Source organism: Salvelinus sp. IW2-2015, linkage group LG15 (genome assembly GCF_002910315.2).
Source record: "Salvelinus sp. IW2-2015 linkage group LG15, ASM291031v2, whole genome shotgun sequence".
NCBI lineage: Eukaryota > Metazoa > Chordata > Actinopteri > Salmoniformes > Salmonidae > Salvelinus > Salvelinus sp. IW2-2015.
In genome coordinates this window covers 18077143-18091229 of record NC_036855.1, presented here as the reverse complement: position 1 = coordinate 18091229, position 14087 = coordinate 18077143, and the positions used below count along the sequence as shown (strand labels likewise).

General features: G+C 45.3%; 1 protein-coding gene across 1 annotated transcript in view; it reads left to right on the top strand.

Moving 5' to 3' along the window:
* The first annotated feature begins 4770 nt into the window (after positions 1-4770).
* sned1 (sushi, nidogen and EGF-like domains 1) overlaps positions 4771-14087 on the top strand; it is a 67262-nt gene continuing 57945 nt past the window's right edge. Inside the window, 3 exon segments of the mRNA XM_070446831.1 lie at positions 4771-4851; positions 5705-5798; positions 6058-6165. Coding sequence (XP_070302932.1) covers positions 4771-4851; positions 5705-5798; positions 6058-6165 — 283 coding nt within the window.

Below are 14087 nucleotides of genomic sequence, written 5' to 3'. Positions count from 1 at the left end.
CCTTTGACTCCTCTCTTGACTCCCTCTTGACTCTCTCTTGACTCCCTCTTGACTCCATTTGACTCCCCTCTTGACTCCCCTCTTGACTCCTCTCTTGACTCCTCTCTTGACTCCCTCTTGACTCCCTCTTGACTCCCTCTTGACTCCCTCTTGACTCCCTCTTGACTCCTCTATTGACTCCTCTATTGACTCCCTCTTGACTCCCTCTTGACTCCCTCTTGACTCCTCTCTTGACTCCCTCTTGACTTCAGTGTTCTCTTGAATTCGTGCACCTTGGAGGTAGCGTCAGTGTTTCCTTCCCTATTCCATTCCATTTCCCCACATTGATGAATGAGGCATGATGATGTGTTGTTGTGTTTGTGTGGATCCGTTCCAGACATGGATGGGTGTGTTTCCCAGCCCTGCCTGAATGGAGGACAGTGTAAAGACCAGGTGAATAGTTACAACTGCACCTGTCCTGTTGCCTTCACTGGGACACGCTGTGAGACAGGTGAGCTACTGATTTAAACTCTCCTTCTTTTGAAGGGAAGTACTATTCAACTGACTCTGACTCCTTCCCAAATGGCTCTATATTCCTTATATAATGCACTCCTTTAAGGGTGCACTGTTGGGACTCACCCTGACTCTGAGTCTGCCAGTGAAGGCCAACCTAGAGAGTATGCTTTTTAACATTTTTTTTTTTTTTTTTTTTTTTAACTAGGTAAGTCAGTTAAAACTTCTTATGGCTCAAATCCCGTTAACGGGATTGATTTGACAACATCCGGTGAAATGGCAGAGCGCCAAATAAAAATGTATTACAAATATTTCACTTTCATACATTCACAAGTGCAATACACCAAATTAATGCTGAACTTCTTGGTAATCTAGCCACCGTATCAGATTTCAAAAGGGCTTTACGGCAAAAGCAAACCATGCTATTATCTGAGGACAGCACCCCATCAAACAAACACAGACAATCATATTTCATCCCGCCAGGCACGACACAAAACTCAGAAATAACATATAATTCATGCCTTACCTTTGACAAGCTTCTTCGGTTGGCACTCCAATATGTCCCATAAACATCACAAATGGTCCTTTTGTTCGATTAATTCCGTCGTTATATAATATATCCAAAATGTCAATTTATTTGCCGCGTTTGATCCAGAAAAACACTGGTTCCAACTCGCGCAACATGACTACAAAATATCTCATAAGTTACCTGTAAACACTGTCCAAACATTTCAAACAACATTCCTAATAAAACTTTAGGTATTTTTTGACGTAAATAATCAATAAAATTTAAGACGGGATAATCTGTGTTCAATACCGGAGGAAAACAAAGTGGAGCGAGCTTTTCAGGTCACGCGTCTCTATCAGTACACTTCCCTCGACCCTCGTTCTGAACAGGGCTACTTCTTCATTACACAAAGGAAAAACATCAACCAATTTCTAAAGACTGTTGACATCCAGTGGAAGCGATAGGAACTGCAAGCAACTGCCTTAGAATTCTAGATTCTCAATGAAAACTCATTGAAAAGAGAGTGACCTCAATAACAAAAAAAATCCTGGATGGTTTGTCCTCGGGGGTTTCGCCTGCCAAATACGTTCTGTTATACACAGACATCATTCAAACAGTTTTAGAAACTTTAGAGTGTTTTCTATCCAAATCTACCAATTATATGCATATCATAGCTTCTGGGCCTGAGTAGCAGGCGGTTTACACTTTTCATCCTGACGTGAAAATAGCGCGCCAAGCCATAAGAAGTTATTGAGAACAAATTCTTATTTACAATGACAGCCTAGCCCAACAACACTGGGCCAGTTGTCCGCCGCCCTATAGGACTCCCAATCACAGTCAGATGTGATGCAGCCTGGATTCAAACCAGGGACTGTAGTGACGCCTCTTGCACTGAGATGCAGTACTTTGGTCCCGTGTGGCTCAGTTGGTAGAGCATGGCGCTTGCAACGCCAGGGTTGTGGGTTCATTCCCCACGGGGGGACCAGGATGAATATGTATGAACTTTCCAATTTGTAAGTCGCTCTGGATAAGAGCGTCTGCTAAATGACTTAAATGTAAATGTACTTTAGACCGCTGCGCCACCCGGGAGGAGACAGCTTAGTTTACGTTACCCACAAACCTCTTCCCCTCTCTGTCCTGTCCGACCACTCTTCTAAATGACACGCTGTGTTGCAGTAGGATGGTGAGACGAGCGGGACGAGGGATTGTGTCCTAAAATAGCACCCTATAGAAACACAGATGTGTCATTTAGAAAAGTGGTCTGGATAGGGCATGGCCTGTGGTCAAAAGCAGTGCACTTTATAGTGTCAGGGGTTCTCGAAGTGGGGTCCGCAGCCAGATAAAACAATTATACTAATTATATATACACATTTTGTTTTAAGTTAATATTACTGATAACAGATTAAACAACTTTTGGTCAAGGGATCTGTGGAATAAGCGTAAAGTGTGTAATACAATAGAAATACAATACAGGCTCACAGGGATATATCCACAGTACTCTACCAGTTATTTATAAAAATTCAACTCAATACTATTCCCCAAAACGTTAAAAAAAAATGTTTTACATAAATGCACTGTAATTTAAGCTTTAAAATGGCTATGTCTCTGCCTCATGGCAAAATGTGTAGATTTGCAGGATATTACCTTTAAAGCTGCAACAACCCAAATACTCTTAACCCCATGGCAAAATGTGTAGATTTGCAGGATATTACCTTTAAAGCGCAACAACCAAAAATATCTCTACTCCCATGGCAAAATTTGTTAGATTTGCAGGATATTCCCTTTAAAGCTGGACAACCCAAAAATATCTCTACCCCATGGCAAAATGTGTAGATTTGCAGGATATTACCTTTAAAGCTGCAACAACCAAAACATCTCCACCCATGGCAAAATGTGTAGATTTGCAGGATATTACCTTTAAAGCAGCAACAACCTAAATATCTCTACCCCATGGCAAATGTGTATAATTGCAAGAATATTCCTTTAAAGCTGCAACAACCAAAAATATCTCCACCCCATGGCAAAATGTGTAGATTTGCAGGATATTACCTTTAAAGCTGCAACAACCCAAAATATCTCCACCCCATGGCAAAATGTGTAGAATTTGCAAGATATTACCTTTAACAGCTGCACAACCAAAAATACTCTCTACCTCATGGCAAAATGTGTAGATTTGCAGGATATTACCTTTAAAGCTGCAACAACCCAAAATATCTCTACCCATGGCAAAATGTGTAGATTTGCAGGATATTACCTTTAAAGCTGCAACAACAAAAATATCTCTACCCCATGGCAAAATGTGTAGATTTGCAGGATATTACCTTTAAAGCTGGACAACCCAAAAATATCTCTACCCCCATGGCAAAATGTGTAGATTTGCAGGATATTACCTTTAAAGCTGCAACAACCAAACTATCTCCACCCATGGCAAAATGTGTAGATTTGCAGGATATTACCTTTAATGCAGCAACAACCAAAAATATCTCTACCCCATGGCAAAATGTGTAGATTTACAGGATATTACCTTTAAAGCTGCAACAACCAAAAATATCTCACCCCATGGCAAAATGTGTAGATTTGCAGGATATTACCTTTAAAGCTGCAACAACTAAAAATATCTCCACCCCATGGCAAAATGTGTAGATTTGCAGGATATTACCTTTAAAACTGCAACATTTTCTCTCCAATACCAAGAGGCGGTATTTTAAATGTTCTTTCCCAGAGACTTGGTTCATCCAGCCATGCAGACGTCATAGAAAAAGCCCTTGAAGTCTATTTTTCTACACTCGAGTTGTGTTCTGATTACGAGGAGGGGGGGGGGGGGGTTCACTGATGAATTTGTATCACCAATGGTGAATGTGTATCTGGCCCAAAACGTTTGAGAACCCCTGGTATAGAGAATAGGGTGGTATTTGGAACGCATCATGACTAATCCTGCCAGTTAGCGCCAACTAGACCGGTTTCTTCTCTTCTCTCACTCTGTTTTAATTTCCTCTCGTGTTTAGAACGATGGTTTCGTGATAGAAAATGTAACCAGTCGGCCGCGGCAAGTTCTACTTCCTGCTCTCTGTTTGGCTTCCTGTAATAGATTTAAGTGTTTTTCCTTCACTGAGACAGCAAGGCAAGAAACAAACCCTGCGAACCTCCTCACTCTGGGAGGGTGAGATGGGTGAGGTTCTGTCACAAAAATGGCAATCTATTCCCTTTATAGGTCATACTTTTAACCAGAGCATTGTTAGTGTTCTAACAAAGAGCACCGTCTGAGCGTGGCTAGGAGCACCGTGAGTGTGGCTAGGAGCACCGTGAGCACGTGGCTAGGAGACGCACCGTGAGCGTGATTTTAGGAGCACCGTGAGCGTGCTAGGAGCACCGTGAGCGTGGCTAGGAGCACCGTGATAGCAGTGGCTAGGAGCACCGTGAGCGTGGTTAGGAGCACCGTGAGCGTGGGCTTAGGGCACCGGAGCGTGGCTAGGAGCACCGTGAGCGTGAATTAGGAGCACGGTGAGCGAGGTTAGGAGCACCGTGAGCGTGGCTAGGCAGCACCGATGAGCGTGGCTAGGAGGCACGGGAGCGTGCTAGGAGCACGTGAGCGTGGCTAGGAGCAGCCGTGAGCGTGGCTTGGATGCCCGTGAGCGTGGCTAGGAGGCACGTGAGCGTGGCTAGGAGACGTGAGGTGGCTAGGAGGCACCGTGAGTTGTTGGCTAGGAGCACCGTGGAGCGTGGCTAGGAGCACCGTGCACGTGTGGCTAGGAGCACCGTGAGCTGTGGTTATGGGGAGGAGCACCGTGAGTGTGGCTAGGACGCACGTGAGCGTGGCTAGGAGCACCGTGAGCGTGGCTTGTAGGAGACACGTGAGCGTGGCTAAGGAGCACCGTGAGCGTGATTAGGAGCGACGTGTGAGCCGTGGCTTAGGAGCACCGTGAGCGTGGATAGGAGACCCGTGAGCGTGGCTAGGGCAGCACCGTGAGCGTGGTTAGGAGCACCGTGAGCGTGATTAGGAGCACCGTGAGCGTGGTAGGAGCACCGTGAGCGTGGTTAGGAAGCACCGTGAAGCGTGTTAGGACAGCACGTGAGCGTGTTAGGAGCACGTGAGTGGTGGCTAGGAGCAGCCGTGAGCGTGGTTAGGAGCACCGTGAGTGCTGGCTAGGAGCAACCGTGAGCGTGCGTAGGAGCACCGTGAGCAGTGGTCTGGAGCACTAGCGTAGCACCGGAGACCGTGGTTAGGAGCACCGTGAGGTTAGTGGCTGTTAGGAAGCACGTGAGCGTGGCTAGGAGCACGTGAGCGTGGTTAGGAGCACCGTGAGTTCGTGGCTAGAGCACCGTGAGCGTGGCTAGGAGCACCGTGAGCGTGGTTAGGAGCACCGTGAGCGAGGTTAGGAGCACCGTGAACGAGGTTAGGAGCACCGTGAGCGTGGTTAGGAGCACCGTGAGCGTGGCTAGGAGCTCTGTGTCAGAGTGACCTGATGGTTTGTTTAAAATATTTTTTTACAGGCGTCGTCTGTTTTCACAGCCTCTGCAACGGTGTGGTTAGCTAATGGCTGAGAGCGGAGGCCTGGGCTCTAGGCTTCTCCGCGAAAGAACAACAACACAAAACAGAGAGAATGAAAGAGCTCCCTTTGTGTAATATTGACGTTGTGTCGTAGTAGTATGTGAGGCATTTTCTCCTTGCCTGAATAATTATTAGACTCGACATTTTCCCGCTAGAAACGCCCTGAAGCCTTTTTGAATTTTTCTTTCATAGAGTTGGTGGCGGTCCAGGTGGATTCATCATCGACTCCTCAAACTGAAAATCAAACGGGTAAAAGCTGTAATAACAGGAACCATGTATTTCTCAAATGAGAGGGAATCCTTTTATTAATCCTTTTTTATTGCAAACACTTGTTTTCTTACAAAGTACAGTACTTGCCTGTTCTCCATGTGGTTTAAAAAAATAATATTTGCATCACACACTGTCTTGCCCTAGCAGCCCTGGTATAGGCATTTTAACCCACATCAGCTGTTATAAATCTGTGTCCAGCCGCATCCTAAAACGTCTATCTCTGTCCTCTGTCTTGCAGTGTCTTGTAAAGGGGAGGGCTGTGGGAACCATTCGACATGCGAATACATCGGCCCAGGGAACTACAACTGTACCTGCATCCAGGGTTTCTATGGTGACAACTGTGAAGGTAGATACCGAAGCCAAAGCCTCAGCTACAGATGTTGGATCTTAATTTGACCAGTATTGTCACAGCAAAATAAAAGTTTGGTAGTGGACCAGAGTCTACTCTCGCTGAAGACAGATGGACAGGTACAGGTATCGTGCAGAAGACAGTTGGACAAGTTCAGTGTAGACGAGAGAGGGCCTAGCTAGCTATCCTGCTAGTAGCTGCATAGCAGGGAATGTGTGGAGCTTTGTCTGTGAGAAGGTGAGTGTCTGTTCTGCTGTGATGATTGATGATGTTAATTATCCCCACAGACAGTTATCTGAACCGCGCCCTGTTTACGACGAGATCCTGGGCAACAACAGTCGCTTGATGTTGGGAATGATTGCTTTATGGCCCGTTTTATTAGTTTACCAATAAGGGGAAGTGCTGCTTTGTCTAGACTTGAAAGGATATGGGGCCTCTGTGTTTATGGGGCTGAAGCTGATGCTTGGTATTTATTCAAGTAGTTTCATCAGACACGGCTGGTATAATATGCCTGGCAGCAGAGCTCTGACTCTGACTGAGTCCCAAATGGCACCCTAGTCCCCTACGTAGTACACTACTTCTGGTCAAAGGTAATGCACTAAGTATGGAACACGGTGCTGTTCGGGACACAGCCTGACACAGCCTCTGCCTCTTGCTCCTCCAAAAGCTCTTTAATATTATGTCAGCCATTGCAAATTCACGCTACTCCTCACCCTTGAGCTGAAATAACTATCAAGGCGTATATAGACTCTCCTAAATCTTTCAAATACTTTCCTGCCTGGCTCACTTGGAAGGCCCTGTGGAAAAAAGAGCAGGATACTCAGAGAGAGAGTAGGTCGCAGGAGAGGAAGGAAGGAGGGAAGGAGAAGGAGAGGAAGGAGAGGAAGGAGAGAGAGAAAGTAGCAGGAGAGGAAGGAGAGGAAGGAGAGAGAGAGAAGAAGAGAGAAGGTAGCAAGAGAGGAAGGAGAGAGAGAAGGTGGCAGCGAGAGGAAGGAGAGGAAGGAGAGAGAAGAAGAGGCAGAGGAGCAGGAAAGAGAGAGAGAGGAGAGGAAGGAGAGAGAAGGGTAGCAGAAGAGGAAGGAGAGGAAGGAGAGAGAGAAGAGGAGGAGAGAGAAGAAGAGGAAGGGAGAGAGAAGGAAAGGAAGGAGGAAGGAGAGAGAGAAGGTAGCAGGAGAGGAAGGAGAGAGAGAAGGAGAGGAAGGAGAGAGCGGAAGGGGAGAGAAGGAGAGAGAGAAGGTAGCAGGAGAGAGAAGGAGAGGAGAAAGTAGCAGGAGAGAGAAGGAGAGAAGAGAAGGTAGCAGGAGAGAGAAGGAGAGAGAGAAGGTAGCAGGAGAGGAAGGAGAGAGAGAAGGTAGCAGGAGAGAGAAGGAGAGAGAGAAGGTAGCAGGAGAGAGAAGGAGAGGAAGAGGAAGAGAGAGAAGGAGAGGAAGGAGAGAGAGAAAGTTAGCAGGAGAGGAGGAGAGAGAGAAAGGTGGCAGGAGAGGAAGGAGAGAGAAGGTAGCAGGAGAGGAAGGAGAGGAAGGAGAGAGAAGAAGAGGAAGGAGAAGGAAGGAGCGAGAGAAGGAGAGGAAGGAGAGAGAGAGAGGTAGCAGGAGAGGAAGGAGAGGAAAGAGAGAGAGAAGGAGAGGAAGGAGAGAGAGAGAAAGTAGCAGGAGAGGAAGGAGAGAGAGAAGGTAGCAGGAGAGGAAGGAGAGAGTAGAAGGAGAGAGAGAAGGTAGCAGGAGAGGAAGGAGAGAGAGAAGGAGAGGAAGGAGAGAGAGAAAGTAGCAGGAGAGGAAGGAGAGAGAGAAGGTAGCAGGAGAGGAAGGAGAGAGAGAAAGGAGAGGAAGGAGAGAGAGAAGGTAGCAGGAGAGAGAAGGAGAGAGAAGGTAGAGGAAGGAGAGGCCCAGGGCCTTTCTCCTATATATGTGCACTACTTGGCCGGGCCCAGTTCCCTATATAGTGCACTACTTGGCAGGGCCTTGTTACCTTATAATAGGCACTACTTGGCCGGGGCCTTGTTCCCTATATACGTGCACTACTGGCCAGGGCCCAGCTCCCTATAATATGCACTACTTGGCCGGGGCCCAGCTCCCTATATAGTGAGCTACTTGGCCGGGGCCAGCTCCCTATAATAGTGCACTATCTTGGCATAGTTCTGTTATAATCTCCACCCGGCACAGCAGAAGAGGACTGGCCACCCCTCATAGCCTGGTTCCTTCTCTAGGTTTCTTCCTAGGTTTTGGCCTTTCTAGGGAGTTTTTTCCTAGCCACGTGCTTCTACACCTGCATTGCTTGCTGTTTGGGGTTTTAGGCTGGGTTTCTGCACAGCACTTCGAGATATTAGCTGATGTACGAAGGGCTATATAAAATAAACTTGATTTGATTACTTGGCCGGGGCCCAGCTCCCTATATAGTGCACTACTTGGCCCGGGCCCAGCTCCCTATATAGTGCACTACTTGGCCGGGGCCCAGCTCCATATATAGTGCACTACTTGGCCCGGGCCCGTTGGCTGGTTGTGAACTATATAGGGGATATGGTGCCATCTCGGACTCACTCCACAAAACTTGTTCCATATCAACAAAGGGAGAAATTATCATTTAGGGGTTCAAAAAATACTCCAGGCCACATCTACGTCTTAAACTTGATAGAATGTATGTAGAAATTATAATGGGCCGATACCATAATAATAATATATATTTTAAACTAACTGCCCTTCTTCTGGCCCACAAATTGATTTTGACAAACAAATCGGTCAAAAAATGAACTTCTGCGATGTGGCCATCGAGCCAAACGGTTTTCCTGGTTTACAGTAAACAACACACACACACACACACACACACACACACACACACACACACACACACACACACACAAACACAAACACAAACACAAACAGAGCACTGAGATTTAAAAATCTGCCGTACTGCCCTTGAGCAAGGCAGTTAACCCCCAACAACAACAACTAGTCCCAGGGCGACATCGATTAAGGCAGCCCCCCATACCTCTCTGATTCAGAGGGGTTGGGGTAAATGCAGGAAGACACATTTCAGTTGAATGCATTCAGTTGTACAACTGACTAGGTTATCCCCCCTTTTCCTTTCCCATGTTGGCCATCTACCTCCAATGTTGGACTGAGACTAATGATACTGTTGATGCTGCTGCCTAAAAACATGCATTTGAGAACTACTTAATACTACTATTCATACCCGTTTGAGAACTACTTACTACCGCGCATGCCAGTCTGTCTTGGCTAAAGGTTGAGGAAAGACTGCGACTGCGTCACTTCTTGTTTTTATTAAGAAACATTTAATGTGTTGGAAATTCCTAATTATTTGCATAGTCAACTGACACACAGCACTGACACACACACTTACCCCAACCAGACATATTTCAGTCCCCGAGGTCCAGAACAAATTCAAGGAAACTTACAGTATTATACAGAGCCATGAGTGCACGGAACTCCCTTCCATCTTCTGTAGTGCAAGTAAACAGCAAACCTGGTTTCAAAAAACTAATTAAGCAACACTTCACAGCACAACATGTGACCTACTGGTTGTATGTACTGACATGTGACCTACTGGTTGTATGTACTGACATGTGACCTACTGGTTGTATGTACTGACATGTGACCTACTGGTTGTGTGTGTGTACTGACATGTGACCTACTGGTTTTGTGTATGTACTGACATGTGACCTACTGGTTGTGTGTATGTACTGACATGTGACCTACTGGTTGTGTGTATGTACTGACCAACGGGTGACAGCTAGTCTTACTGTGGACCCATTAGCCGACGCTAACGGTGACACTAGTCTTACTGTGGTCTCCATTAAGCCGACGCTAAGGTGACAGCTAGTACTTACTGTGGTCTCCATTAGCCGACGCTAACGGTGACAGCTAGTCTCTACTGTGGTATCCATTAGCCGACAGCTAAGGTGACAGCTAGTCTTAACTGTGGTCTCCATTTAGCTCGACGCTAACGGTGACAGCTAGTCTTTACTGTATGGGTCTCCATTGAGCTCGACGTGCTAAGCGGTGACAGCTAGTCTTACTGAGGTCTCCATTAGCCACGCTAACGGTGACAGCTAGTCTTACTGGGTCTCCATTAGCCGAGCTAACGGTGACAGCTAGTTTACTGTGGCCTCCATTAGGACGCTAACGGTGACAGCTAGTCTTACTGTGGTCTCCATTAGCCGACGCTAACGGTGACAGCTAGTCTTGCTCTGTGGTTGCCCATTAGCCGCGCTCTAACGGTGACAGCTAGTCTTACTGTGGTCTCCCATTTAGCTCGACGCTAACGGGTGACAGCTAGTCTATACGTGTGGTCTCCATTACGAATGCTAACGGTGACAGCTCAGTCTTACTGAGGGTCTCCATTAGCCACGCATACACGTGAGCAATGCTAGTCTTACTGTGCTCCATTAGCCGACGCTAACGGTGACAGCTAGTCTTACTGTGGTCTCCATTGCCGACGCTAGCAGGTGCAGCTAGTCCTTACTGTGGTCTCCATTAGCGACGCTAGTCGCTTACTGTGTTCCGACACAATGAACAATTAACATACATTTAAAAATGCAGTGTGTGTGCTCTATCAGTTAACTAACAAATAGGTCACATGTATAACTACACACAACATGTAGCATTGTCAGTAATACACACAACCATTATACTGTCAGACACACACACACCAGTAGGTCACATGTCAGTACATACACACAACAGTAGGTCACATGTATACATACAACAGTAGGTCCATGTACATACAACAAAGTAGGTCACATGTCAGTACATACACACAACCAGTAGGTCACACTGGTAGTACACACAACCAGTAGGTCACATGTCAGTACATACACACAACCAGTAGGTCACATGTCAGACATACACACAACAGTAGGTCACATGTCAGTACATACACACAACAGTAGGTCACATGTCAGTACATACAACCATTAGGCACAGTCAGTACATACACAACAGTAGTCACATGTCAGTACATACAACCAGTAGGTCACATGTCAGTACATACACACAACCAGTAGGTCCATGTCAGTACAATACAACAGTAGGTCACATGTCAGTACAATACACACAACAGTAGGTCACATGTCAGTACATACACACACAGTAGGTCACATGTCAGTACATACACACAACCAGTAGGTCACATGTCAGTACATACAACCAAAGTAGGTCACATGTCGACATACACAAACCAGTAGGTACATGTCAGTACACACACACACAACCAGTAGGTCACATGTCAGTACACCACACACCAGTAGGTCACATGTCATACAGTACAACAACCGTGTCATGTCAGTACAACACACACAGTAGGTACAATGTCAGTACATACACACAACCAGTAGGTCACGTCAGTACATACACACAACAGTAGGTACAATGTCAGTACATAACCACAACCAGTAGGTCACATGTCAGTACACACAACAACAAGTAGGTCATATGTCAGTAACAACACACAACCAGTAGGTCACATGTCAGTACATACACACAACCAGTAGGTCACATGTCAGTACATACACACAACCAGTAAGGCATCATAGTCAGTACATACACAACCAGTAGGTTCACATGTCAGTAATCACACAAACCAGTAGGTCCATCTTCAGTACATACACACAACAGTAGGTCACATGTCAGTACATACACAACCAGTAGGTCACATGTCAGTACATACACAACAACATAGGTCCATGTAGTACATAACACCAGTAGGCACATGTCAGTACAAACACAACAGTAGGTCACATGTCAGTACATAAACACAACAGTAGGTCACATTCAGTAATATCACACAAACCAGTAGGTCACACTAGTCAGTACATACACCACCAGTAGGTCACATGTCAGTACATACACACACCAGTAGGTCACATGTCAGTACATACAACCAGTAGGTCACATGTAGTAACTACAACACCAGTAGGTCACATGTCAGTAATACAAACCATAGGCACATGTCAGTACATACAACACAAACCAGTAGGTCACATGTCTCAGTACATACAACCAGTAGGTCACATGTCAAGTACAACACAACCAGTAGGTCACATGTAAAGTACATACAACCAGTAGGTCAATGTCAGTTACAAACACCAGTTACACTACACTAGTAACAGTAGAGAAAATAGTAACATAACCACAGTAGGTCCACATGTCAGTTACACAAAACCAGTAAGGTCACATGTCAGTACATACACACAACCAGTAGGTACATGTTCAGTACATACAACATCAGTAGGTCACATGTCAGTACATACACACAACCAGTAGACATCACAATAATAACAGTAAACAGTAAACGATACATGATACATACAGCATAGAGATACACATGATATACAACAACAATAGAGTACATGTCAGTACATACAACAAGTAGGATCATGTCAGTACATAAACTACAACAGTAGGTCACATGTCAGTACATACACCAACAGTAAAGGTCACATGTCAGTACATACACAACCAGTAGGTAAAGTCACTAGTGAGACATACACACAACCATAGGTCATATACATATAAAATACATATAGAAAATACTGTAGTAACAAAACATAGTACATAGTATAATACAACAACATAGATATGTTCAGTACATACACCACAAAATATAAGACGTCAACATGTCACAAGTACATACACACAACCAGATACGATACACACAAACCGGTGAATCAACAGAGTAAATACAGTAGGTCACATGTCAGTACACAAACCAGTACACATTACAGTAAACACAGAACATAGGTCACATGTCAGTACATACACACACAACCAGTAGGTCACATGTCAGTACATCACACAAACCATAGGTCACATGTAGTACAACACAACCAAGTAGGTCACATGTCAGTACATACACACACCAGTAGGTCACATGTCAGTACATACACACAACAGTAGGTCACATGTCAGTACATACACACAACCAGTAGGTCACATGTAGTACATAACACACAACCAGTAGGTCCATGTCAGTACATAACACACACAGTAGGTCACATGTCAGTACATACACACAACCAGTAGGTCACATGTCAGTACACACACAAACCAGTAGGTCACTAGTCCAGTACAACAACAACACACAGTAGGCACTGTCAGTACATACACACAACCAGTAGGTCACATGTCAGTACATACACAAACCAGTAGGTCACATGTCAGTAACACACCAACCAGTAGGTCACATGTCAGTCACAGTAGTCACATGTCATACATACAACCAGTAGGTCACGATTCAGTACAACATACAACACAGTAGGTCACATGTGGCTTGTGAAGTGTTGCTTAATTAGTTTTTTGAAACCAGTTTGCTGTTTACTTGCACTACAGAGATTGATAGGGAGTTCCGTGCACTCCTGTCTGTATAATACTGTAAAGTTTCTTGAATTTGTTCTGGAGCCTCGGGGACTGAAATGATGTCTGGTTGGGGTAAGTGGTGTGTCAGTGCTGTGTGTCGTTGACTATGCAAATAATTAGGAATTTCCAACACATTAAATGTTTCTTAATAAAAAGAAGTGACGCAGTCGCAGTCTTTCCTCAACCTTTAGCCAGACAGACTGGCATGTCCGACGGTAGTAATAGTTCTCAAAACGGGTATGTAATAGTAGTATTAAGTAGTTTTCAAATGCATGTTTTTAGGCAGCACAGCATCACAGTATCATATAGTCTCAGTCCAACATTGGAGGTAGATGGCCAACATGGGAAGGAAAAGGGGGGATAACCTAGTCAGTTGTACAACTGAATGCATTCAACTGAAATGTGTCTTCCTGCATTTACCCCAACCCCTCTGAATCAGAGAGGTATGGGGGCTGCCTTAATCGATGTCGCCCTGGGACTAGTTTGTTGTTGTTGGGGGTTAAACTGCCTTGCTCAAGGGCAGTAACGGCAGATTTTTTAAATTCTCAG